Source organism: Bombus flavifrons, chromosome 3, assembly GCF_040668555.2.
Source record: "Bombus flavifrons isolate JBK064 chromosome 3, iyBomFlav1_principal, whole genome shotgun sequence".
Lineage (NCBI taxonomy): Eukaryota > Metazoa > Arthropoda > Insecta > Hymenoptera > Apidae > Bombus > Bombus flavifrons.
This window is the reverse complement of record NC_138444.1, coordinates 2,862,935-2,887,805: the sequence shown is the minus strand read 5'-3', so window position 1 is coordinate 2,887,805 and position 24,871 is coordinate 2,862,935. Positions and strand designations below refer to the sequence as shown.

The following is a 24,871-nucleotide window of genomic DNA, read 5'->3' as shown; positions in this document are numbered from 1 at the left end:
AACAATATTTTCCTCAATTTCGTTATGTTATCCTCTAAAAGAAGTATCTAGATCTTTCACTTCAGTTTTGGGATGATAACAATCAATACTTTAAGCGTTTAAACATAAAACGATTGTAAAGCGCGGGAAAAAATCGAGAATCGATATTTGAAAAATCCAAACAAGGGATCTAACCTCTAATTTAAACGTTAGTTTAAAATGCGTCGTACTCGCATGCTAGTACGGTAGTGTAACATTGCCGATTTATAAGAAAGCCAAACAATGTCTGTAAGTATAAAAAATATCGTTTTTGATATTAAAATTTCGTTTATAAAAAGAACATTGGTGATTGGTATGTTGGTATTTTACAGGCGGCGAAACAGGTAAAGATTCGTTATTTTAATAACATAACCTGCAAGCCGTTCAACTTTATTTGTATTCTTTATAGCAACAAAATGCTCACGGAGAACCGAAAGAAAGAAAAAAGAAAGAAAGTATTCTTGATCTTTCAAAATACTTAGAGAAAAATATTAGAGTGAAGTTCGCCGGCGGAAGAGAAGCTGCAGGGATTTTGAAAGGCTATGATCCTCTCCTCAATTTGGTACTGGATAATACCACAGAATACCTGAGAGGTGATTTCACTAATTGTATTTCCTCGTTATATGACTATAGATATTTATTGATGTGTTTGTTTTTTTAGATCCCGATGATCCATACAAATTAAATCAGGATACTCGTATGTTAGGTTTAGTTGTATGTAGGGGTACATCTGTTGTACTTATTTGTCCAGTAGATGGAATGGAATCTATCCAAAATCCTTTTATACAACAAGAAGGTTAAAAACTATTGTCTTTTCTTTGATTATCATCTTTGACAAGAAATTTCTTAAATAATCTGATTTCAATTAATTTTTTATAATGTAATCAAATGTAACTTATTTTACATTGTAAACTATGTCAAGATATATAGCAAATAAACATGATTTTCCTACAAAAATATAAATGTATGCTCTTTTAAATAAATAATTTAGTAATTTGTCTTTAGTAATAACGTTGCTTTGTACACAACATTGGTATTATTCCATTCCAAATTCATTCCTCAACCAAGGATACTCTTTAGGACAATCAAAACATGTATGTAAATAGCGATACGATTTAAGAACTCTACTCGGTAATTTGCAACTATTCGGTAAATTGCAAGCGATTTCGAACGGCTGGAATTTTCGCCAGTTACATTGCCACGGCTTAAACGTCTCAATTGCATTTAAGGATGTTGGTTTACGCATCCATTCGATTACCTGATAAGTCGTTATGAAGTAGACGTCGTTCAATCGCAGTACGTCGTCCGTAAATTTCTAAAATTGATCGATATGAATAGTAGCTGTAAAATATATTGTCACAACTATAGTATTTACTTACACTAAATGCGTAAAAGTACGACGGATTTTGGAACCAAGATGCATGAAAATGTAGACCCAGAGGCGCACGGTTGCTAAGGTAATGTTTTTTAAAATTCAGCATCAATATTTTGTATACATCTTCACCTGACAAGTCCGAAGGACACGAATCCATTCTTGCGCAAGTGTATTGCTATTAAAGGCAATTATTTTCTTTATTTTCCTTGTCATTCGTAATATGTTGTACGTTGCAATATACACGCAGTACGACATTATCGAAATAGTATCGTAAATAAAAAGATCGTTTAATATTTGATTATAAAAGCTTACACCTGCCAAAAGTTGATTTATTGGTAGTTCCCAAACACCTGGATACGCTCGAGTTGGGCAAAGTTGCTCGAGACCTACGCAATTGTGCGGAGGTCTGTAGTCCAATGTGTAAGGCCATACAGGTACATTGGAAAACGGTGCTAACATGGACGAGTCGTAGACAAATCCAAACTCTGACATCATTAAAAATTGTCGATTCCAACCAACTCGTAAAAATGGCGTTCTCAAACCTATTGCGTCAATTATCGCAGGTCATCTTTAAAACATCTTTAAAAAGACATAATCAAACTTAATCTTCTCGAAGGAATTATTGCTTGCCTTTAATATCTTCTAAACGAACTGCAGCATATTTATTAATAATATTCGCCACACCGACCATTTCGTCGAACCAGTCCTCGATGGTGGCATTTCTCGACCACCAATCTTCTGGTCCTCGATGCCTATATAATTGAAACCATTAATGCATATGTTACTTGAGATCATTCGTTCAATTCTAAAAAGAATTTTTACGTGACGGAGTGCGCAGCGATTTCGTGTCCAACGTTCCATAAATATTGTACGTCTCTATAATTAGTATACTGGTGACTGACGTAGAAAGTTCCTCGAATAGGACATCCATTGGGATTTTTTCTATCGTTTGAAAATATTTCTAGAAGCAAAAGCAGAAAGTAGATAAGTGATCAACTTTCTCCGGATGAGAGTACGTATTTGGTAAAACAGTATTGCGCCTACTAGAGAAAACCTCAAAATTCTCCGCGTTTACGGCATCATCAAATGTAATTGTTATCATTTGCGGTACCATCGATGTCGTCAAATTTCCAGGAATTTGCGTTCCGTCCTTGGAGCACCAACAATTCGGTAACTGACATTGCTTCGGATTACAAGGTAGCGCGCCATTTGGATCATCTTGAATATCTATGAAAAATTATATTTTGTGCATCGGTTACATTGGAAACTATGCCAGATATCGAATTGTTAAACGTTTCTTACCACACCAGCCTTCGTCGGAACCATCTGGACAATCAACGCTTCCGTCGCAGAAGTACGTAGCTGGGAAGCACGTACCATCACCGCAAGCTAAATGTTTCTCTCCGCAATCACCGTCCTCGAGGAGCGGTCTCGGTGGTTGCGACTCTGTAAAACGCTTAAAGAATTTCCAATCACCATCCGATGTGAATCGATAACGCATCCCTTCTATCGTTCAACTACATCTGCGTTCCTTTCTAATCTTACAAAATTTCAAATCATGTGTACCTGACATTACATCGCAGTTGTCGACGTTCGCCTTGAAATCACATACTTGTCTGGAAACATCGAACAGCAACCCCTGAGAGCATCTGAATTCAAACACTTCGTTATCTGCGAATTAATGAAAAAATCCATTGAAATTGCGTGTCGATCTCGCAAACGGTGAAATGTAATACAGTAGTATACAGAATTACCTAAGCAAAGATAATACTTGGCACATTCGCCAGGCGACCAAACATTATGCGCCGGTGCATTGGGATTTCGATAAAACTTGTTATCGTCGATACACGGTGTGTCTTGTGATTTCTCTTTTCCTAGTGACGTGTTCGCTAAAATATACGGAAATTCAATCGAACTCCGACTTCCTGCCAAAACTATCTTCGTTCTGTCTCTTCGGTGAGCTAAATATGCTGAATGGATATAGAACGCGACGCGCACTGCGTATTGTTCCAAATTTGCAACGAAACAACTGGTCTAACTAGCCAACTCTATGTTATAAAACTTTCACGACTCCTTTCGAATCATTGAAACAATCATTCTGGAAGAGAAATCTTGTTATTTTCCCCGATATATTTTCACCGAGTCGCAAAAACGGAAGTGAAACTTCCGGTGTGCGTCGCGGTTTGACCGCGGAAGCTTATCCGTTTCGAAGGTATTCGATGCTGCATTTGAGAGATAGGAATCTTACGAACACTGGTAGCAATCAAAGGTTTTCCCAAGTTAAAATTGTCTCGTTGAATCAAGATGGATCAACGTCTCGCGTATAAATCATACAGAAAGCGGGCGATGATCGCGGTCGATCTTGAAATAACAAATGAATCGCGAGACTCACCGGAAAAGAAGAGCGCGAGCAGGAACAGAGAACGCAGCTTCGATTTCATGTCGATCGCTCAGACCGAAACGTTCCGTTTCTCGTTCTTCGTACGAGAGCTCGCACTTTCCAACTGACACCTCCTTCCAGAACCGTGCCTTATATGATGAGTATTCGCTTTGCCCGTTCATCTTCCGCCTCGCTTATTTTCACTAAGTGTAGATCGGGAAATGTAGAACAACGGTTGTGTACGGACTGTACAACTCGCAAATTCTTTGCGATTCAATTATTAAACAATTTATATGTAACATACTGTGTCTAGTTCTATTTCCAACATAATGCATGCAACCGTAAAAGCGAGACCATGGACGCAACGGTCGAAAATTAGAGAAAGCACGAGGAACGATTTTCAACATTTCACATCTAAACGCAGAGAGAAACAGATTTTCTTTGGCGAGCCAAACGAACGATGATGCAATGCTACAATAAATTTATTGTTTTACAATAGACATGTATACATCTCTGTTTAGTTGATCTGTTTTGACGAGCATTGGGATTTCAGAAGGTCGGAGCGTGAAAACACACGTGCTAAGCAACTTTGTCGACGTGGTCAATCTGTTCCAGATGACGGTTCTGCTTGCGTACAATTCGAAGATATATTTAAAAGATCTCCCTCTCGCTCCTAATCGCTACTTTGTACTGTAATAGCTGTTCCGTTAGCCTTGAATATCGTAACTCCGCTTAGTTTGTATAAATCAATGTCATGATCAATGTGCATCAACTCGTTAACTTTATCGTTTTAGAAATGGACCATTTATCTCTGTATTTCGTTTCTCTTCCCAAAAAATAAAAGGCTTCTCACATTACCATCGAACTGTCTGCGTGTAAACTGGAGCATAAATAACACGAATGACGTTTGTCAGATCTGATGTTGACAGGCAGTCCTAATTAACTGTCATCAAAGAACGATATAACTTATGATTTACCAGAGACGGCAACTTTTGTGATATTTGTGTAATTGTTGCATTGTGTAAAGTAATAATCGTTTTCGGTAGAAAAAAATCAAATCATTATTATCTTACAAACTTATACGATGCAATCATTTCTTCTAGATAGATTGCATTTTGATCATTTATGTAATATGTACATAGATTTTGAATTAATTACGATATTTTTTTATGCTACAGCTTTCACCTGATTAGCTTCAACGATGTAAAAACAGACGAAACCTAAAGAAATATCATATAATATTATCAATCGATGAAATTGTCTCGACTAAACGAAGAAAAAGAAGGGAGATAAGCACGAACAAGAGATGGCGACCGATGAAAGCTGGCGAAAGCGATTTACTTTCAGGCAAGTTCGGTGACTGTGTCATGGTGACACCGGCACCGGCACCACCTGAGCCCCTTCCCTGTGTCGTCCTTCTCTAAGGAGGGGTACTCTAAACTTAGCTACAACTCGAGGAAACTCGACTCGAATTCAGTGCAAAACCACCATCCTCTCGAATCAGTTTCTTCATAGCCATCTCGCGGTTACCCCTTGTGTCTTCCCTCGCATTCGGACGACAGCAAGATAATCTTGCGTTCTAATTGCCTTTATACATCCGACCGATTCGTTTCCGATAAAAATATTGGGAGGAAGAAAGAAACGCTCGATCAAAAAGGAAAAAAGGTTACGAAAAAAGAGAGATAAGATTGCTACTGACAGAAAGACTCATCGGATAATGGCCTACAGCTGGAACAATCGAGTAGATTTCATTGTAAGATTTCTTTACGGTTAGTACGTGGTTATTTTCGATAAAGTGTGCGTGATCGTACCTTGGCTATTGCACAAATAATGTTATTATTGTCTTTAAGTTGAGAGCATGTTTATTAGAGTGCTGTTATTGTCCAATTATCAATAAAAATATTAATGTGTGATTTCTGTGAAACTGATAGATCCTTGTGGGACTTCCTCCTTTCAGCATCATCACAGGAAAAGTACATAAAATATGTATCGACCATTGATCCCTGTTCGAAGTGAACTTGTACGTACTAACAGGTTTCTATGTACGGAATATAAAATAAGAAGTTTTGTACTTGAGTTCTAAAAAAACGAAACGGAACGAACAAATAATTCTGTTGGCTTCGAGACTGTCATGCATGTTTAGGATGTAGGTTGACTTTAAAGTATACCATGCCGCCTTCGTAACGCCTGCAATTGGTTGATGCCAAATTTAAGCTTAGCTCTAATTTGTTTTATGGAACAATCTGCCTGATCTTTTTTTCAACATTTTGCTTAATAAGTGTCCTGATTGTATGCAAACATTGTATCATTAACACCCTATGACGTTGTAACAATCACAAACTTAATATCATATTACATGATAATGAACCAACCTATTTACAAAAAATGGTGCGTTCTTCATTGATCTTGATCGATCCGAATCATAATTCGGAGTTTAACAGACATGGATATTTGATAATTTGACTCGTAAGAAGTCGTAATAATCGATGTATAAGAAAAGTCGATAATACAAAGTCGTAATATCGATACGAACAAAATCGATAATTGATTCAATCGAGCGATCGATGAAATTTCATAACGATTATCTTTTGAACGTAAAATACGAAGTAGATCGAACGATGCATCTGGGGGTCGTGCACTTGGTGATGAATGTCGACCTCTGCCAAAAAGTGAAATATTTGGAGCGCATCCAGCTATACAATAACAAGATTTCCTTAAAAATAAATTGGCACCATCCAATTGATTAATTGGCTGCTATACACGCATTGGCTTTTATATTTTGCGCGAATATAAACTCGACTAACAATCGGTAATTTTCACAATGTTTACCATATTCAGACACAGATAACAATGGCATATTGGAGAAACACGATTTCGAATGCATGGCTCTTAAGATGACTTTGATCGAGGGAAAAGGAGAATTCAGTTACGGTCGTTATCAGGAAAATCTGCACATTATGCTTTCTTTGTGGGAAGAAATTGCAGAGCTCGCCGACTTCAATAAAGTAAGATCAATAAAATGCTAGATTGCTTCTACCAATATTTCATTTGCATTTTTTTATTCAGGATGGTATTGTAACTATCGAGGAGTTCAAAGAAGCAGTACAAAGAAGTTGCGTCGGACGAAAGTATCAAGATTTCCCACAAGCGATGAAAATGTTTATCGACAGTCATTTTAAAATAGTAGATTTAAATGGTGTGTACATACATAAATTGATTCGTCGTTCATCCAGTTTGTTTGCCGTGTATCATTAATACATTATTTTTTCGTTTTTAGACGACGGTGTAATCGCTGCTGATGAATTTCGCTATAATTGCGTAACAAGGATTCCTGTAGACAACGTAAATATTTTGGACGAAGCCTACCAAAATCTTCTTAATGTAAGATCATGTTACAAATCACTTCGAGGGGTAACGATTTAAAGATCACCTAATCTTATCTGCTATGTAACCTTTCTGTTGTAATGCATCTATACATAGAACTGCTTTTGATACATTCAATCTGATAAATCTGATCTGAAATTTATTAGTTTGGGGAACATAAGATTATCTTTTAGGAATAGTTTTAGAAAATCTGTAAGTAAAATGTATTTTGGCAGTATCGTAGATGAGAAAAGAATTAATAAAGTCACGGATACAATTGAATTAATTTTAAATTTAACATAAAGAACAATAGCTTGACAATTTGCCAAGTTTGATGGTTGTAATTTATTTCCGGTAGTCAACGGAAGCATGTACCAATCATTAAAGGTCTTTGTAGAACAAACTATTATACAATTTCGATTTGATTATACTCTTAACATAAATTAACATTCGTGTAATCTTACAATATTTTATGCTTCCATAAACATAGGAATATAAATACTACATAGTTCGAAGAACTTCTTCGTTTCTTATCTTGTTCAATAGTTTATTCATTCACAGGATGATGACCGAAGGCGCGGAGGACTAACTTTATCGCGTTATCAAGAATTGTACGCGCAATTCCTTGGCAACCCGGACGAAAATTGTCCAGCAGTTCATCTGTTTGGTCCCCTGCATGCGATGGATTAACTAAATACATATATTTCGGAATGAATGACGATTCTCACGTTGCACGTACAAAAGACAATCCTGTTGTATTTAATTATTATTATTAATTTATGTAAGATGTATAATACACAATAAATCCACTATTTTATTGTAAAATCTTTGGTCTATAAGAAATACTTGCCAACACTGTTCTTCCACGCTTATTAAATCTGTTCTATATAAAGAATACACAAGACACTTGTATTGTACAAACAGAAAAATTTTTATTCATATTACGTGTTAACACAGTATCGTCGTGTTGATCGGACATCTCTTTGGTAGTATCGCCATGCTTTGCTCGTCACAAAAATTTAATACTGAAGATTTTGCAATGATATGTTTATGACGTTTTGACATATGAATGAACCCAAGTATAATTTTACGTACTTGTTGCCAAATTATGGCACCTTTTATTTAACAGTCATAGTACTTCATTTTTGTTAACCATGTATATATGTAGGACATGCCTTTAACCGCTTGAATACTAATTTGATGTGTAAGGAATACTCAACCGGATTTACAAACATAGATTTATATGAAAGAATATCATTTTACCTGTGTATATACATAGCATAATATCGTAACAATCGCCAACGAATCATCTATTATTTAACTAACGAGATTTTTTGCAACATTGCATTACGTATTCTTTTGTTGTCAGTATAAAAATTGTTATTCGTATACAAATAATTTAGAAAACATGTTCGAGTTCAACTCGCAACAGGAAATATCCACATTTATAAAGGACATTGATATCATTTCGATGCAATCAAGCTATCCGAACATTTTTCTATGTTCAACTTCTCATATGAAAAAACAATACTGTTTAAATTTGTTACAGATATTGAGCAGAAACGTACAACTCTTAGGAGACACTTTACACCGATGAAGCACGCAAAAGAAATTAAGCACTAATACGACTATATCATTTAACTTCTAGTAATAAGGCTAACTACCTGTTTTTTCCATTTATCGAATGTCTTAATTACCTAGAATTAATTAGGCAAATTGTAAGAACGAAACCTACTAAAACCAAGTGACTACTGCATAGTAAAAAATAATAATTTGTCATTGCCTTTTCCTTTCAGTACTTAGATATTTGCTGTGACTTGTTTAATATTACCCATATCCAATAAGATTGCAGACAAAACAAAATCAAATAAAAAACTTTGCCTAAAATATCTATCGGTTATAAAAAAAAATAAAGGGAATACGAAATAGTTTCCGGATGCTTGGTTTGAACTAAAAACATATTTCTGGAAACTGTTACTAATATCAACCATATATAAGAAACAACGAGTACTATCGCTTATACATATATCATGGAAAGAAAATCAGGGTAAAATGTACTCCGATATGGATGCCGCACAAATTTTAAGCTGTTAATCTAATTCTACTTACGTTGAGAATTACGGCTTACATATATGTATATATAATTCTCTAACGATTTATACAATACGAAATTCAAATTTGTACATATTCGATATTTCATCTCAATTATGGACGGTTAATATTTTTAGATGAAATTTCGAGTCATATTATGCAAAGTATTCGAAAAGACATTAAAAGGAATATGCTGTTTATCTTAAACCTTTTGATATGACATACAAATCTTACCGTCGAATTGGTTTATTCGAAACCTGCATTATACGACACCTATATCGGAAACTAATATTACCTCGCAATGACAAAATGCACAAATAGAGATAAAGCATGATAAAAATGCAGGTACATTTACCATTTGCCAAGCAACACAGATTTACGCATTTCCACTGAAAAAATACCGAAAAACATAAAATTAAGATTAATTAAAATCATATTACAATATTTCTTGACACTTCCAATTGATTTGATCAATTGCACCATTACAGATATTATACCCATAAATCTTAAAGCTTTAGAAATAGAATGATGTAAAATTATGAGACGTTCTTTTATAATTAAATATCTTAAATATAACGCAATCTTATTATGTTAATAGTTACAACAAGATACGAAATTTTTCTTCCTAGTTACGAAATATACCAGACGTGAACTTCATAGTTCGCATCGATTACATGATTCTCGATCACCATTCAGACGCAAATCTACTGAACTTTAAAAAAGGAAAAAATTGTTGATCATACATATATAGTAAAAATAATTCTGTATTATACAAACAGATTATGTTCAGTCTCTCTAAGTATAAAAGTCGTTTTATGAGTTAATTCGGATAACGATTAATGCTAAAAAGTTACTTGATGCAACTGCTCTATGGAGTTCACACTGGCGTAGGAAGTGGTTGGGTACTGATTGTTGTCATTTTGGAGTAAAGGAGAGTCAGGCCCACACATTTGACTCCTAGATTCGTTTCTAGCCCTGCTGGCACATTCGTGGGCTTTTCTACGCCCTCGGCGCGACATCACGCCTGCAAATAATAATAAAAAATAGACATAACTTGAGTCTTTACTTCGATATCCATTATATATAGCAGCTGACTAAAAGCATGTTAAACAAATAAATTATAATACAAATAATATTTAACAGAAAAAGAGAACAAAAATAATGATATGTTTGAAAAGGAGAAAGACATGAGATCTATTCACCAGTGGCAATACATCTTTCCATCTTTCCATATCCCTCTTTTAACTTAACGTTACAAAATAACTTAACACGATCAAAAAGCTAACAACTATTTCCACCGCTAATTATATTTCTGTAATTAAATCAGATTACCAATAGCATTTGTGATATGTACTTGATTTTATAATACACGCAATGGCAATTATACCACAAGAGCATTCATGAAACACATGAAATAGAAAAGAGAAGTTTTGCAACTAATTTATAGTTATTGAAACAATGAAAGGAAAATTACGTTAACAAAGCAGTATACTTTTGTAGAAATCGATAGGTTTATATATCCCATCCCACACTCATCGACATACACAGATTGCGTCGTAATAAAGAAATCTCAGAAAGAAGTTTATAGCATTCGAGTATCTGTTAAGCAAGTGCACCAAATACCATTCGATATGTCAGAAATATTTACAATACTAGTTTGACGTAATCATAACTAAATACTGTTTTTATAAAAACAGATATAGACTAATTTTGAAACAAAGCCGGGTGTTGCATAAAGCTGTGTTGAATATTAAGTCGAACAAAGATAGAAATATTGTAATGATACAGGAAGGAAGTGTAAATATATGTGTATCCTGCGTACCTATCTTTCATATTCAAGCACTCTGAACGTAGGTGTGCTTGTGGTGGGTGTGGGAGGAGAATTGAGTTTGCTTACGCGATGATTCAAGGAAGTCTCCTGTACGTTGTCCAGATTTCCTTGCATTGCTCTCTTGTGATTTGCTAACTTTTCTCTGTTCATTGGTGTGCCTAGAACCACCAGAAGCCATGACCAAAGCTCTCTTAAGTTGTTACTGTACTTTTTTTTTTAGTTCTTTCGAATAGAAATTACTAGAAGGTCGCCAATACTTAAAGACAAATGTCTAATTTGGCATGCGAACAAAAACAAGTATGTACAAATGTTAATAGTGAAGCAAAAAGATGTAAGGGACCATATACTTTGTCTGCAAAGCACAACCTTCTTGTATGTCGATTGTACTTCCTAATGTCTAGGGATATGAAAATTAAACTTATTTTTGACTATGTTAAGTGGCACTGGTGTTTTAAGGAATTTAATTTGATTTATGTGGAAATTTGATTTTAATGCAAGAATATGATAATAAAACCATAACTAATAAATGAATCTTACCAATGTAACTTAATAATACTGGCAGGAATATTAGACCATGTGCAGCCCCAAACAACACAATACCCAGGTACATTCTGAAGTAGAATACCTGAAGATTTTTTCAACAATAACTTTGGTTTTATTATAAAACAAGAATAATATATATAAGTACAACGGAAATAAACGTAATTATTAAGACCTACCTTAAAGATTTGACTTCTAGCAAAACCGAGTACTATAATTCCACCAAACTTTGTAAGAGTGATACCACTAAAAATTGAACTTCCCATATTCGTCAATGCATCAGCAACCCTTTCAACACGTGTTGTTTTTACTGATACTGAGAAGGAGTGTACCAAATGACTGCAAAATTCAACGGCAATTCCAACAGCCTGCAGAAGAAGTACATTGTTTACTTTCCTAATGACATTCTATGTTTAAAATCTGAAACTCGATATGCTTACCATAACAAGATTAACGAGGGATACTGCATTTAATGTTATGTGCCACCAATACATTAAACCACCAATATTAACGACAATCATCATAATGGTAATTACAACAATAACAGAGGAAAATATGTCCAAACCCATTAAAAGGAAAGTTACCACGAAGATAGCAATTAAAGATATCCCTATACTATATAACGTGTCCGGCCACATTGTTAAGTACTGCTCGTAAAAAACATAAAATATGCTGTACGGAAACACTTCAACGGTTGAACTGTCACCGATACTTTTTAAATAGTTGTTAATCGTCTCTGTTATATTTGCTGATATAGCTCTTGCAGCTCTCATCGATTCGTAATAATCGGCGGATGTTTTTAATATAGTATGGTAAGCCATAAAATAGGACGCCCCGACTTTCGACAGGCCTGTTTCAAGGTCAGTAACATAGTTAACACCGTGACCATAAGCAGCATGACCTGCTTTAGCGCACATTTCATCAGGATTATCTTGCAAGAAAAATGATACATATCGTTCAAAGTCTGTTGGTATAGGTCTTCCAATATTATTTGTGGTAATATTACACGAAGAGCAATATTTACTAGATCCTGAAAATATAAAATATATATTTTCGTTTTCTTTCCAATATTGTGAGATATTACAAGAAAATTCAATTGTATACCTGTATGCGGACAGAAAGAATCATTTGAAACAAAATATTTGCAACACATCGACAATTGAGACCAGTCGATATAATCATCTAGCCACGATGATGCAGGTTTTGCTATGTATGTCCTAAATAAGCAGTTATTTTAATAAGTCTGTTTTATGATTCGATACAATATAATTTATATAATAAATGTAACAATTACCTATTTGATTGTTTTGATGCTATAAATATTTGAGTCGATACCGAATCGTTATTACAATATTGACCGCCACATACAAGATTCTGTATATCTTTGTTAGAATAATTCAATCCTTCTTTTACAACAAAGTACATTGGTGGTCCAATAGATAAGTAACTATTTAAAAACTTGAAAAGGAAAGAAGAAAATGTTATAACCATTTCTTAAGTATCTGTGTTTTTCATTGGTGTAAATATTATATTACTTACTTTAAAATATTTCAAGACGAAACTATCTTCAGGCATAGAAAGTTCCTGATCTAGACCAATTTCAATGTGCGGAACAACCGCAATGCTTGAACAAATCCATCCAAAAAATACTATCATAACAAATGCACGCACCCATTTTTTCAACAATAGTGGAACATACACAACTTTGAAAAGTTTATACAAAATTCCGTTTACTACTTCCTCCCCGTCGTCTTTCTTCGATCCACGAATAAAACAACATACATCAAGTTTGTTGTTCTAGAAAATATATAAAAATGTCAATTATACTAAATTTTTGTTATAGGATATGTACTATTCAATTTTATTAATACATACTGCTTGTCGAACAGTATCTAGTGCTAATAAGCTAACAAAACAGGTTACTTGTAGCACAAAATCTACCAATAATGCCATACCGGCATATAGAGCAAAAGCTTTAACGGCAGGCATATCAGATAATCCACCTAAAGAAACATAATATTTTTAGCATATTATTATAGTCGGCGCTCCTTAGTTCATACTTAATACATGTGAATCTTTTCAATATTTACCAAGGAAGAAACAACAACTTTCTGACACACTGGTAAGCAACATGCTTGGTCCCACTTGACCGAGAATACGACCGATATGTTCAGGTATTGATTCATTAGGACGACGGCTTTCCCTTTGATGTGTTTGGACAAGTATGAAAATATTATCTACTCCAACAGCAAGGACAAGGAATGGTATGACTTCAATAATAATGAGCGTAGCCGGAATGCCAACAAAACCAAATAAACCAACAGAACAAACAACAGAGGCCAATACCAAAAGTACACCACCAAGGCCAAGAGTAATTTTAGAATCGATCTAAAAATAAAGAAATAAATGTTAGATATATATCGGTAAAATAAATATGCGATACCATATCTGATTTTGAACTATTTTCTTTTGTCATTTTTACCAAAAGTCGACTGCAATTTTTTATCTGCCCAAGAGAAATCGCAATATATGCAAACATAATAATATATGAGACAAGAATAGTTAAAACATCTGATTGAGATTCACGATTCAATTCATCCTCTATTGAACGTTCTGAGGTAAAAGCAATATCCATAAATGCTGGTTTCTTTGTCGCTATCCAATTTTTCATAAATTTGACGTAACTAAAATTACAATATCACTTACTTAAATAATGAAGAACAAACACTTAAATACTCTTTTTAACTCTATGTGATTTAGTCACCTCATTTCCCATTCCATTGCTGGATGTAACTTGGATTTATTATGATAATTATTTACTAGTATAGATAAAATTACTGCTGTGGCTTTCTCATATGAAGGATTCTGGAGATCTTGACCTGGTGATAAAAATCCCCCAACTGCAATTGCTGGTTCCACAGGACCACCATAAGGTGCCAGACATTCAGGATTATATGCGTTTCTGAAAATAAAATATAATAAAAAATTGTTAGCAAAGAGATATATATTTTAATACTAGTATGATACTCTATAATCAAATTAGCTTACTGCGAACAAACTCTGAAGTGATCTAAATAATTTACTGTAAAATTATCATCATCTACAGTAGTGTAATCGAAAGCTTCTACACTGTCCTGCCAATATCCCCAAATACTTTGAATGACACATTGTGATACTGTTGGCGGTCCCGTAAACGGACTGGTTAATGGAGCAAAACATATGTTTGCTAAAGTATAATTATTTGGGGTTGTTATCTTCTTTATTTCTTCTTGTAATTTGTAGATAGTTTTGAGGAAGGTATCATTAAATACAGGACCAAAGATAACTGGACCATTGGATGTATTATGTACAATCTAAAAATAATTGATATAGCTGTACGTCTTCTATATATTGCTAAAAAATAATTTTATTCTACCAGTGATCAAAACTTACATTCGGCAAACCAATTGATGTTATAATTATTTGTTCAGTTCTATAGAATGGTTCAAAATGTTGATCGAAATATTCTTTTTCAATTCGTGATCGAGATTGTGGAGCAGCCCATAATTCAACTGGATCAGTGGTAACATGTATATATTTTATTCCATGTCCCAAACTAATGATAAATAAGAAACCAACGAAAAGGACAAACCACGGTCGTGACGCACATGCTAAAGAAAGAAATTGAATACTTCTGACCGTTATTGAAATATAATACTCTTGCAACATTATGTAATGAAGTGATCACATACCTGTACCCCACCAACAAAAGAATTCTGCTAACAGTTTGTCGGTGCCTGCACCTAATCTTTCGATGAATGTTGATTGTTCTTCATCATCGAATCCGCTCGGCAAATCATCTGCAGATATCACACCTATAAAAGTTTTTGCGTTACGGAAAAGAGCATATTGTAATGTATATGTCCAGAAAGTGCTGCAGTAAGTGAAATAAATTGTAAATAGTGTGCTGTAAACAGATACATTAAGCAAACTATTCATTCAGTTGTACAGAATAAAAATGTTGTAACGAAAATGTTGAAATAACATATAAATTTTGTACCAAAACAATATAAAGTAGAAATAATTAATATAAAAATAGAAAAAAAAACAAACAATAATTGGTTCAATTCAGCAACTTAAAATTTTAAATATCAAATATATTGCAGGCAACCATAATGTTTTGAATATTTCTATCAAAGAATGTAGAACATTAAAAGTGTAAAATATAAAATTAAATAAATGCAAAAATATAAAAACATTTTAAATTTAACTTATTCCGTATGTTAATAAAATGAATATTAATTATGGAAGTATAAAAGTTCCTAGTAAATACCATATATGCTTTGAATCGAAATGTTATGCAATGTTTACAACAGTGATATAACAAATATTTAATAAACTGATTTACTTATTCTGTTCACTAATTTTAGAATATGTTCCCACAACATACTGCATACATTTTGAGAAACATTAATATGGAGAAATTTGGAAATACTTTAATGATGACAATACATAGTAACAATACATAAGTAAGAAATAAAGGGAAAGTTCTTTACTCAGGAAAATGATGAAGCACAAATGATGAGGATGATAACCAAGCATAATACCATAACAACAAAACGATATACAGTAATGAAAAAGAAATTAAGGATCAAGCACAAGTCCACATATTGAAGATACACTTGATAGGAACGTACTGGAACGTTTAGATTGAAGTGGGCTGTCTTCTTGGTCTGCGGCGAGAGCAATACGAGCACCATCTCCTGGGTGGTGTAACCCTGCGGCTAGGCGTCTACCCACCTGCCTTCCTACTTCCTCACCTCGTGCAACTATACATATACGCACACCATACATACAACTGATGATTCTAAATCAAATCTTTTCAATTTCATACAATTATCTTATTTATTCATGATACTATATTTGTCATGAGAAATTAATAATAAAAATAGTTGATATTTTTATATCTACTGTTCATTGTAATATAAGCATCTGTCAATGAAATAATGACTGTCAAAATGTTTTGATGTTATTTTTAATATTGTTTTAATTGTCATATATATATGCTCCTCCACAATTATAAATTATTAATCGAGGGAAAAAATAAAAAACAAATGCTCATCAAACCAAGCATAGTGCAAAATTTATAAAATAAATTCTTAAACCACAACCAAAGAATAAGATAATACAGAAGAAACACAGCAATAAAAATAATCCTGTGTCAAGGAAGAAAGGTCAATGATATGGATTAAATATTAAGATAATTTGAACTGAAGTGTACTTATTCTCTTTAAAACAATGTAAGTGACAATTACATACAAAATTAGTCACTAATGCAAGGTAAAAACAGTACTGTGTAAACTATTATTGAATAAAATATAGTACAGAGTTTGAGGGATAAAAGATGCATTTCACACTGCAATTTCCATAATACAATAAATTTATCAATTTCCTTCACAAATATGCAAAGAATGAGATGTTTTTTTTCTGAATAAATATCTTTAAACAATAAATGAAATTCCTTACCAATTTGTTTTCTATTATTGAAGCATACAATGGATAAGATGAAAAGAGCTGAACCACACACAAAAGTAATGATCATCATTACAGCATAGCCATCATAGCCAAAAATGGTGAAAGGTGTTGGTAAGGGAGGTGGTGATGGTGGTACTGGGCAACTGGCTTCGCAGTCTACACAACTGCATGCTGGAGTATTTTTCTACACATATAATAGAACATATTCAATAAATTTCATTAATTCAGAGAAAAGGTCAAATTACAAATTCTTTAAAAAATGTTCATGTTTGTAGCTTGATTTATACTAACTCCATAATTTAATTAATATGTATATGTATAGTATACATCATATATCATATAGATATAATATGAAAACTAATTAAGCTCAATTTATTTATAGCTAATTAACTCTTACAAATACTTACATTTAATGCTTTATTGCAAGGAGTAATTTTAGGGTCTACAGGAATAAATGAACCTACAGGTTCATCAGTATTTTTATATGTAATTTGAAATGGTACATATTGATTGTTTGCTGCATCACCCATATAATGGAACCATTTTAATGTGGTACATCTACTAGCTCCCCATATGCCACACATTAAATCCATTGCTAATTGTCCAGTGCTAGGTACTGATACTTTGTTACAAGAATTAAATGTACCTTCCAAATACTTATTTGTTATATATATATCTATGCTATTGACATATTTTACATCTAAAAAAATTATATATTATTATTTAATATGTGTTACAGTGACTTTATATTTACAGAAACATTGCTAAATAATCAAATTACTTTTCTCTGTTTGTATTTCTGTAACGTTGATAAACTTGCTTTGTACTGTGCTACAAGTAAATTCACAGAAATGCTTTACTAAATTATCCAAACAGCTAGGACATCTGTTTAAAAAATTAGATGCTAGCTTAATATTTTGATCCATTGTTTTTAACTGATTTGTATCGCAGCAGGTATTAATCCCATTTCCAGAATCAATCATTAAATGAGGACAATTTTTAGCCAATAGTTTTTGACCTTCATTATCCAATAACTTAGCTGGTCCTGTATAAGGGCAATTCTTTTTGTGCATATATATGTCTGTGTAACATTCTCCATACCAAATACACTGACCATCTTGTGTTGCAGATACCTATTGACAAATATTAAACAACTTTTCTTTTAACAAAATACATTTTAAAACACATTTTAAATATTGCTTCAAAATGTATTTCTAATTTCTTGATGGTTAAAACAAAAATATTAATCAAAAACATATCAATTTAAATTACTTAAATTTTTCAATTCAATCTAATTTTTATTGAATTTAAATTATTCCGTTAACTATACAATATTAACAAGTAATGAATCACTGCCATGAAAGCAATATGAGATCATGCATAAAGACATTGAAATTCTTTCATAGTGCAATCATTTGATAAGAGATAGGACTAACATTAACTATAAAGTTATTATGTGTTATAAATTAATCATCCTAATTACATTACATTGTTAAAGAAATCTGTTTATTTACTCTCCTGGATTTACAAATCATTATTTCTTATTTACTTATCATATCTTTCATTGTAACAAATGATAACAAAAATAAACTATTACCTCGTTTCAACTCATGATTCATTTTTCGAGAAATTATTTTTTATCAGAAAATATATTTATACAATTTGAGGTCTTAAATAATTTTTTTCGAAGCATACAAATATTTTGCAAAAAATTTATGTAAACAAAAAGTATGACGTTAATCTCGAAAGAAAATTTTGTGAATTCTTTTAAACAGGAACATTGATTTTAATAAGAGCAGTTAAAAAGATCTGCATTGATCTCATCACGGCAAATAAAGATCAAGTGACATCAGTTAATGTCCCCTTAACGCATAAGGCAAAGGTATAATTAAATTTAATGGACTTCTTTGGACAAATGCAACAGCCGCGGCGACGATATCAACGGTAAATTTTCACGAGGATAGGCCGAGATGACGTCACGAATGCGAGTTGTTTTACGACACCAGGGTGTGGTATAGACGATGAATTATTTGTACGATACTCGTAACGTCGTAATTTTGTGATTAATTAACTTACTGCGTTAATAAGATTCCAAGCACCTAGCACAAAGATTATCACGTTTAGACGTGACATGCTAGCGTCTGTCAAAGTTCGACGGTGGCCTCGGTAAAACACGTAAAACCAATACATAACTCGCTTACGAACACAGTCGATATCGAACGATTACTTTAAACTGTATTTTAACGTCAACACGTAGTTTTGTTACGATTGCTTATTGCCTGTATTATTCATATTGGTACATTTTATGTTGCTGTCGGAAACAGTCTACAAAGATACATAGGCGGCGAACGATCACGTTTCGCTGAACGAACGACGCGACTAGAACTGCGCTCTGCCAGTGGCACGCAGCACGCAAAGACGCAGCATGATGGCGACATTGGTAATCACAATCCTAAACGCATCGAATGATCCAGGGCCGTTCGGCTATTCTCGGTGTTGTTCGGCTCCCGCTTCAATTTCTCAGGAATGTTTACTCGAAATACGATACATATTCTTAAACTGCAAAATCATACGAAATATAGAAAACTAAGCGACTTATTTTTTGATCCCTGAACTTATTGATAGAGAAAGGTCATAACTATAGTCACGAATAAAGATCATAATTAAGTGACCTCTGATTAATAACTACATATAATCGTTAATCTGTAAATGTCAGTTCCTCAAACTCTATATAGTATAAAATGCTTAACACCTGAATGTAAGTTATCTAATTTCACTACAAATTATCAGTGATATTCATAGATATTATGTACAAATTAATACAAATTAATACCGGCAAACAACTAGTTCACGTAAATAAACATTAAAATCGACTGATCTTCACTTTTTTTCTGTACTATAATTAACAAATTGAAAAACATTGTAGCACTTGTTATTACCATTATTACTATCTGCTATCATCGTTCGTACTTTAATTAAATTTTGTATCAATATACATATGTAATATGACACATCTATTTGTTGCGTAATTGTTGTAGAGCTGAAATGAAATATCGGAATTGGTTTCTAGAAGTTTACCATTCCTCATAAATCGATTTATAATACATTACTTGCTCGTATTTCGACGTATTACCACCTAAATCAATTCGAATGTATTCTAGCCTTGGGGCAAAGACTCTTTCAATCGTTACTATGGATTTATTCGTCGCAACAAGATAAAAATCTCGAAACGTAAGAACATTAGAATTTTCGTAGAAACGAGAAATGCTTTCAAGATTCAGTTTGCACATTGTTTGTACGTTGTGATCTAGGTCACGGTTAAATAATAAATTAACATGCACAATGCATTCGCAATGTGTTGTGAAAGTTGAAGCCTAAAAATCAAATTTTCATATTAACATGATTGGAATAATATATGATAAATTGATTTTACATTTTGAAAATTGACAATAATTGGTAAACTAACCACTAAAAATTGAATTAGAACCTATATTGCAATATACTGTGAAAGAACACACCTTCGAGATTTTCGAATCCAGATGATGTGCATTTCGTGACAAATAATAGACTGTTCCTTAGCCATGTATGTACATATATTCAGGGAAACGTTAATTTGGACAGCAACCGGACGTTCAGCATCATTCTTTGCATCGGTCTTTCGTAATACATAATATCATATCAATTGTGAAAGGTAATATTTAGGTTCTTCCTGTTTTTTGTGATTTTAAGAAATTTAATGAGAATTAAATGACGAGTAAAAAACACATATATATGCATGATTCAGTAAATATTTTAATTGCCATTAAATACTTAAGAATGATAGGTTTTGTAAGCGATTAGAAATCTATTTAATAATTATTACAGAAGACATCCTTCGATTAGTAAGTATATGAAATGTTTAAAACAGAATACGTAATAATAACAAACTGTACAAAAATAAGATAAGATGATATAAACACGAGTTAGGAGACTAACATTACATATGATCGATACATCGATTACCATATTTAAAAAAGAGATCGTTTAAATCCGATTGATCGGACATCTAGTAGCTGTGCATAAAATCATCGTAATGGTAGGCATATTGCAAGAGATTCTTGATAAATTGAGCATCAAGGCTAGCTACGTTTTAGGTAGACCGTATTTCTTTCTCACAATTTCTGATCTGTCATCATACGTAACGTAGAAAGTATTTCTGGGATATAACTTCCATCAATGAAACTCTATTCGTTTTCTTTACGCTGTTTACAGCGTTGTTTTGTAAGTATTTTTTTTCATGTAAAAGTTGTTGTCATATATTCCCTTGCTTCATTCTTTGTATACCAGATGGCGCTTCTTTCGCGAATATTCGTTCATTTATTTCCAAATAATGGTAGCGAAAGCAAAATGTATTAACATTGAATATACGAAATTTTTTATTCGTTTCTTTGGCTTTATTTTTAGCATTCGAAAAGAAATGTCACTGCTGTTGAATTATTAATATTTCAGAGATATGTTTAATCAGCCTCTTTTAGCATGTAATGTACGAAAACGACTAAAATGTCCGCGCTTCGATACCATTGATTGTAATCGTAATATCGCACTAAAAAAATGTTTCTTCTTTACAAAAAAGTCGACGGAAACCCAACAAGGCTTAAATGCGATCAGGCTGGAATATTTGAAACCAGAAGTTGTGCTTAGTGAGAAAAATCGGAAATCTTTTATCGAGAAGTTCAAGGCCAGTAGAGTACCACATGTAGATGGTAATGCGATTCCTCAGGCCGCTGTTTTAGTGCCATTATGCATGCACAAAGGAGAACTTGGTTTCTTATATACCTTAAGATCAACCAAATTAACTTCGAATCGTGGACAAGTCTCATTTCCCGGTGGAATGCACGACAAAGAGGATCGTAGCCTGGAAGAAACTGCATTACGTGAAACATGGGAAGAACTTAAAATTCCAAGGGAGAAAATCGACGTTTGGGTCTCCGGTAACATGATTGATAAAAAGAATGTCATGGTGTTGCCAGTTTTCGGCTATATCGGTGAAGTTGATCCAGAAAAGCTTCAAATTAATGTAAACGAAGTAGAAGAAGCTTTTTTTCTCAGCTTAAAAAATCTCTGCGATCTTTCAGTGTGTCGGTTTACTCAGTTCCGTGAAAACTACACTTTACCGGTTTATTTAGGAGGAAAACACCGTGTTTGGGGTTTCACCGCAGCAATAACACATATAGCCTTAAATGCTCTCGTACCTGATGCCTATAAGCACAAACTCGTTTGTTCACGGTCAATGTTACTAGAAAAAAGAAGATAAAAATATTTGTTAATCGTGAAATTGTATTGTATAGAATTTGTATTTCATCCCTTATTTACATGTATATATATATATATATATATATATATATATATATATATATATATATATATGTCATAATTGATATAAAGAATTAAAAAAAGAGTTATGATTTCTCTTCCCCATTATGTGGAATACGTTTGAAAAATGCATACATATTTGTAATTTAAGAGGAAGCATTCTAAATCATATGTATATAATTACATATACATATTTAGTTCAGTACTACATATGTTGATGCCACTGGCCACAAGATGGATCCATATGTTCTGTTATGAGCGTCATTTATATATGGGTATGGAGATGTATGTAAAGATATTATGAGATATTGAGATGCTATGAATATAATAAGCAGAAATGAAATTAACCTCTAAATAAGGAAACCGTGAAAGCATGGCGGTTGTAGTAGAAACTACTATAGGAGATTTTACTGTTGATTTATATACTGAAGAACGCCCACAAAGTAAGTGTAAAACAAAAATAGAGGTTATGTTTTCTTGTTATTATGTATTGGAATTTTCAGTGAAAGAAATTTGGTTGTTGACAACAGTATTTATTAATATATAATATTTTGCAGCATGTCGAAATTTTTTGAAATTATGCAAATTAAAATATTACAACTGGAACTTATTCCATTCTGTTCAAAGCAATTTTATTGCTCAAACCGGAGATCCCACCAGTACTGGGAAAGGTGGAGAAAGTGTATATGGAATAGTGTTAGGTGAAAAAGCAAGATATTATGAAGCAGAGCAGATGCCAAAAATAAAGCACGATAGAAGTGGTTTATTGTCTATGGTTAATTGTGGCAGCAACATGCTTGGATCTCAGTTTTTTGTTACTCTTGCACCCGAACTTCAATCATTGGATGGCGAACATTGTGTATTTGGTGAAATTACAGAAGGATTAGAAATTATTCTTAAGTTCAATGAAACTATCTGTGATGGGGATCACAGACCTTACCAGGATATACGTATCTCTCACACCGTTATTTTGGAAGACCCTTTCGAAGATCCAAAAGGTTTTATCATACCCGATCGAAGTCCACCACCCTCCAAAGAAGTTTTAATGGTATAACATCTTTTTGCTTTATGTTTTTAAAATTTGCAAGATTTTCTTTGTCATAATAAATAAATATATTTGTAGAGCGATAGGATCGGAGCTGATGAAGTGATAGATGATACAGCTGGTATGACAGCTGAAGAGATCACGGAAATGCAAAAAGAGAAGGAAGCTAAAGCAAGAGCGACAATATTGGAAATTGTGGGTGATATTCCAGATGCGGAAATGGCTCCACCTGAAAATGTCCTGTTTGTCTGTAAACTAAATCCTGTTACGACCGATGACGATCTCGAAATTATTTTCAGCAGATTTGGAAAAATTATTGGGTATGGATGGTTTAGCAATCTTGCTAATAGACACCTATTACATTTGGTATATTGATCAAATTGTTTTTCTCTTTGCTTTTTTCAGTTGTGAAGTTATTAGAGATCGGCAAACTGGAGATTCATTGCAATATGCGTTTATCGAATTCGCTGATCGTAAAAGTTGCGAAGAAGCGTATTTTAAAATGGATAATGTATTGATCGACGATCGTCGTATACACGTTGATTTTTCGCAATCGGTAGCCAAAATGAGATGGAAAGGCAAGGGTAAAGGCGTACAATATTTTGACGATGAAGCTGATGAAGTTGGAAATGAGAATCTAGAAAAAGTCATTTCGAAGCATAAGCAGAGAGATGAACCTAGGAGCAAAGAAATAGAACACAGAAAATATGAGCGTATAAAGGATGCCAATAAAGCCAAGGTAGAATACTCTTATAACAGGGATAAATATATAGAGAAGGAAAAGTATAAGGTACAAAGACATCGTGATAGTTCGCGCGAAAGATACGAATACGACTCTAGACGGAGGAAAGAAAGCAAAAGGAGAAGTAGAGATAAAAGTAGAGATAGGAGCCGAGACAGAAGCAAAAGGGAAAGTTATAGAGAGCACAAACAAAAAAAGAAATCTGACGGTGAGAAAAAAAGATGGGATAGGGGGAATTCTGGTTCTAGTAACGAGGATTTAAGATATGAGAAACATAAAGACGGACATTCGAGTTACAAAAAAAAGCGCACCAAAAATCGATCTGTCGAGAGGTATGAAAAATCAGAAAAACACAAGCAAAAAAGGAGATGATATAAAAAATATTTGTGATACTTATCCATAGTACTACAAGTTTTACGCACGTAGAATGCATATACAATACGCAATATGCGATATACTTGTGAATGTCTATTTTGTAAAATGAACTGTAAACTTCCACTTTTTATGAGAATAAAAATCATTCTTTAATTCTTTCAACGCTTGATTATTTATAATATCTAATTTATATTAAATGTATGTATGTATATTTTCTTTCTGGTAGTATGTACATACATATTTTG

The 24,871-nt window shown here is 33.2% G+C and overlaps 6 protein-coding genes across 17 annotated transcripts; 4 read left to right on the top strand and 2 right to left on the bottom strand.

The window, feature by feature from the left end:
• The first annotated feature begins 163 nt into the window (after positions 1-163).
• LSm7 (U6 snRNA-associated Sm-like protein LSm7) lies at positions 164-981 on the top strand. Of its 2 annotated transcripts, XM_069132751.1 has the most exons (4): positions 183-267; positions 351-362; positions 428-611; positions 680-981. In XM_069132751.1, exons 1-4 carry the CDS (start codon positions 262-264, stop codon positions 817-819), a joined length of 342 nt encoding a protein of 113 aa, XP_068988852.1. In that variant the 5' UTR covers positions 183-261; the 3' UTR covers positions 820-981. The 2 variants fall into 2 exon arrangements, with proteins under 2 accessions (XP_068988853.1, XP_068988852.1); XM_069132752.1 differs by lacking the exon at positions 351-362 and having other exon boundaries at positions 164-267.
• Positions 641-4,672, bottom strand: ChLD3 (Chitin and LDLR binding deacetylase 3). Of its 2 annotated transcripts, none has more exons than XM_069132708.1 (10): positions 3,786-4,672; positions 3,148-3,282; positions 2,960-3,064; positions 2,696-2,839; positions 2,438-2,611; positions 2,216-2,354; positions 2,024-2,145; positions 1,706-1,935; positions 1,398-1,568; positions 641-1,333 (listed from the first exon to the last, which is right to left on the bottom strand). In XM_069132708.1, the coding sequence occupies exons 1-10, from the start codon at positions 3,832-3,834 to the stop codon at positions 1,055-1,057; spliced, it is 1,548 nt and encodes a 515-aa protein (XP_068988809.1). In that variant the 5' UTR covers positions 3,835-4,672; the 3' UTR covers positions 641-1,054. The 2 variants fall into 2 exon arrangements, with proteins under 2 accessions (XP_068988809.1, XP_068988807.1); XM_069132706.1 differs by having other exon boundaries at positions 2,438-2,620; positions 3,786-4,670.
• Positions 4,673-5,251: 579 nt separating this feature from the next.
• Scp1 (Sarcoplasmic calcium-binding protein 1) lies at positions 5,252-9,050 on the top strand. 5 transcript variants are annotated; one of them, XM_069132744.1, is made up of 6 exons: positions 5,252-5,542; positions 5,731-5,793; positions 6,612-6,778; positions 6,840-6,969; positions 7,051-7,154; positions 7,698-9,050. In XM_069132744.1, exons 3-6 carry the CDS (start codon positions 6,656-6,658, stop codon positions 7,824-7,826), a joined length of 486 nt encoding a protein of 161 aa, XP_068988845.1. In that variant the 5' UTR covers positions 5,252-5,542; positions 5,731-5,793; positions 6,612-6,655; the 3' UTR covers positions 7,827-9,050. The 5 variants fall into 5 exon arrangements, with proteins under 5 accessions (XP_068988845.1, XP_068988842.1, XP_068988843.1 ...); XM_069132741.1 differs by having other exon boundaries at positions 5,731-5,919; XM_069132742.1 differs by having other exon boundaries at positions 5,705-5,793.
• Npc1a (Niemann-Pick type C-1a) lies at positions 8,044-19,554 on the bottom strand. 6 transcript variants are annotated; one of them, XM_069132660.1, is made up of 20 exons: positions 19,189-19,554; positions 17,894-18,245; positions 17,520-17,812; positions 17,104-17,296; positions 16,275-16,406; positions 15,330-15,452; positions 15,031-15,248; positions 14,647-14,951; positions 14,363-14,560; positions 14,081-14,282; positions 13,689-13,986; positions 13,474-13,601; positions 13,138-13,395; positions 12,893-13,056; positions 12,703-12,815; positions 12,039-12,628; positions 11,778-11,966; positions 11,596-11,683; positions 11,125-11,216; positions 10,109-10,251 (listed from the first exon to the last, which is right to left on the bottom strand). In XM_069132660.1, the coding sequence occupies exons 1-20, from the start codon at positions 19,300-19,302 to the stop codon at positions 10,246-10,248; spliced, it is 4,056 nt and encodes a 1,351-aa protein (XP_068988761.1). In that variant the 5' UTR covers positions 19,303-19,554; the 3' UTR covers positions 10,109-10,245. The 6 variants fall into 6 exon arrangements, with proteins under 6 accessions (XP_068988758.1, XP_068988760.1, XP_068988762.1 ...); XM_069132658.1 differs by having other exon boundaries at positions 10,113-10,251; positions 11,050-11,216; positions 19,189-19,553; XM_069132657.1 differs by lacking the exon at positions 11,125-11,216 and having other exon boundaries at positions 8,044-10,251.
• Positions 19,555-21,119: 1,565 nt separating this feature from the next.
• LOC138190155 (mitochondrial coenzyme A diphosphatase NUDT8) lies at positions 21,120-22,737 on the top strand. The gene is made up of 2 exons (XM_069132739.1): positions 21,120-21,372; positions 21,725-22,737. The coding sequence occupies exons 1-2, from the start codon at positions 21,328-21,330 to the stop codon at positions 22,403-22,405; spliced, it is 726 nt and encodes a 241-aa protein (XP_068988840.1). The 5' UTR covers positions 21,120-21,327; the 3' UTR covers positions 22,406-22,737.
• An 8-nt stretch (positions 22,738-22,745) lies between these two features.
• LOC138190141 (peptidyl-prolyl cis-trans isomerase sig-7) lies at positions 22,746-24,782 on the top strand. The gene is made up of 4 exons (XM_069132709.1): positions 22,746-22,907; positions 23,022-23,512; positions 23,588-23,829; positions 23,915-24,782. Exons 1-4 carry the CDS (start codon positions 22,838-22,840, stop codon positions 24,621-24,623), a joined length of 1,512 nt encoding a protein of 503 aa, XP_068988810.1. The 5' UTR covers positions 22,746-22,837; the 3' UTR covers positions 24,624-24,782.
• Positions 24,783-24,871: the final 89 nt, after the last annotated feature.

Coding starts and splice junctions, on each gene's coding strand:
- LOC138190155 (XM_069132739.1), top strand. CDS start 21,328: ATGAAACTCTATTCGTTTTCTTTACGCTGTTTACAGCGTTGTTTT. Junction 21,373..21,724: donor GCTGTTTACAGCGTTGTTTT/GTAAGTATTTTT, acceptor TTTACAAAAAAG/TCGACGGAAACCCAACAAGG.
- Npc1a (XM_069132657.1), bottom strand. CDS start 19,302: ATGTATTGGTTTTACGTGTTTTACCGAGGCCACCGTCGAACTTTGACA. Junction 15,249..15,329: donor CTTTTGTTGGTGGGGTACAG/GTATGTGATCAC, acceptor TTCTTTCTTTAG/CATGTGCGTCACGACCGTGG. Junction 12,816..12,892: donor GCATCAAAACAATCAAATAG/GTAATTGTTACA, acceptor CTGCTTATTTAG/GACATACATAGCAAAACCTG.
- ChLD3 (XM_069132706.1), bottom strand. CDS start 3,834: ATGAAATCGAAGCTGCGTTCTCTGTTCCTGCTCGCGCTCTTCTTTTCC. Junction 3,283..3,785: donor GCTCGCGCTCTTCTTTTCCG/GTGAGTCTCGCG, acceptor CGTATATTTTAG/CGAACACGTCACTAGGAAAA. Junction 1,936..2,023: donor TCGTTTAGAAGATATTAAAG/GCAAGCAATAAT, acceptor TTGACGCAATAG/GTTTGAGAACGCCATTTTTA.
- LOC138190141 (XM_069132709.1), top strand. CDS start 22,838: ATGGCGGTTGTAGTAGAAACTACTATAGGAGATTTTACTGTTGATTTA. Junction 23,513..23,587: donor CCTCCAAAGAAGTTTTAATG/GTATAACATCTT, acceptor ATATATTTGTAG/AGCGATAGGATCGGAGCTGA. Junction 23,830..23,914: donor AGATTTGGAAAAATTATTGG/GTATGGATGGTT, acceptor TGCTTTTTTCAG/TTGTGAAGTTATTAGAGATC.
- LSm7 (XM_069132751.1), top strand. Junction 612..679: donor TACCACAGAATACCTGAGAG/GTGATTTCACTA, acceptor TTGTTTTTTTAG/ATCCCGATGATCCATACAAA.
- Scp1 (XM_069132740.1), top strand. CDS start 5,491: ATGGCCTACAGCTGGAACAATCGAGTAGATTTCATTGTAAGATTTCTT. Junction 5,543..6,611: donor CATTGTAAGATTTCTTTACG/GTTAGTACGTGG, acceptor TACCATATTCAG/ACACAGATAACAATGGCATA. Junction 6,970..7,050: donor TAAAATAGTAGATTTAAATG/GTGTGTACATAC, acceptor TTTCGTTTTTAG/ACGACGGTGTAATCGCTGCT.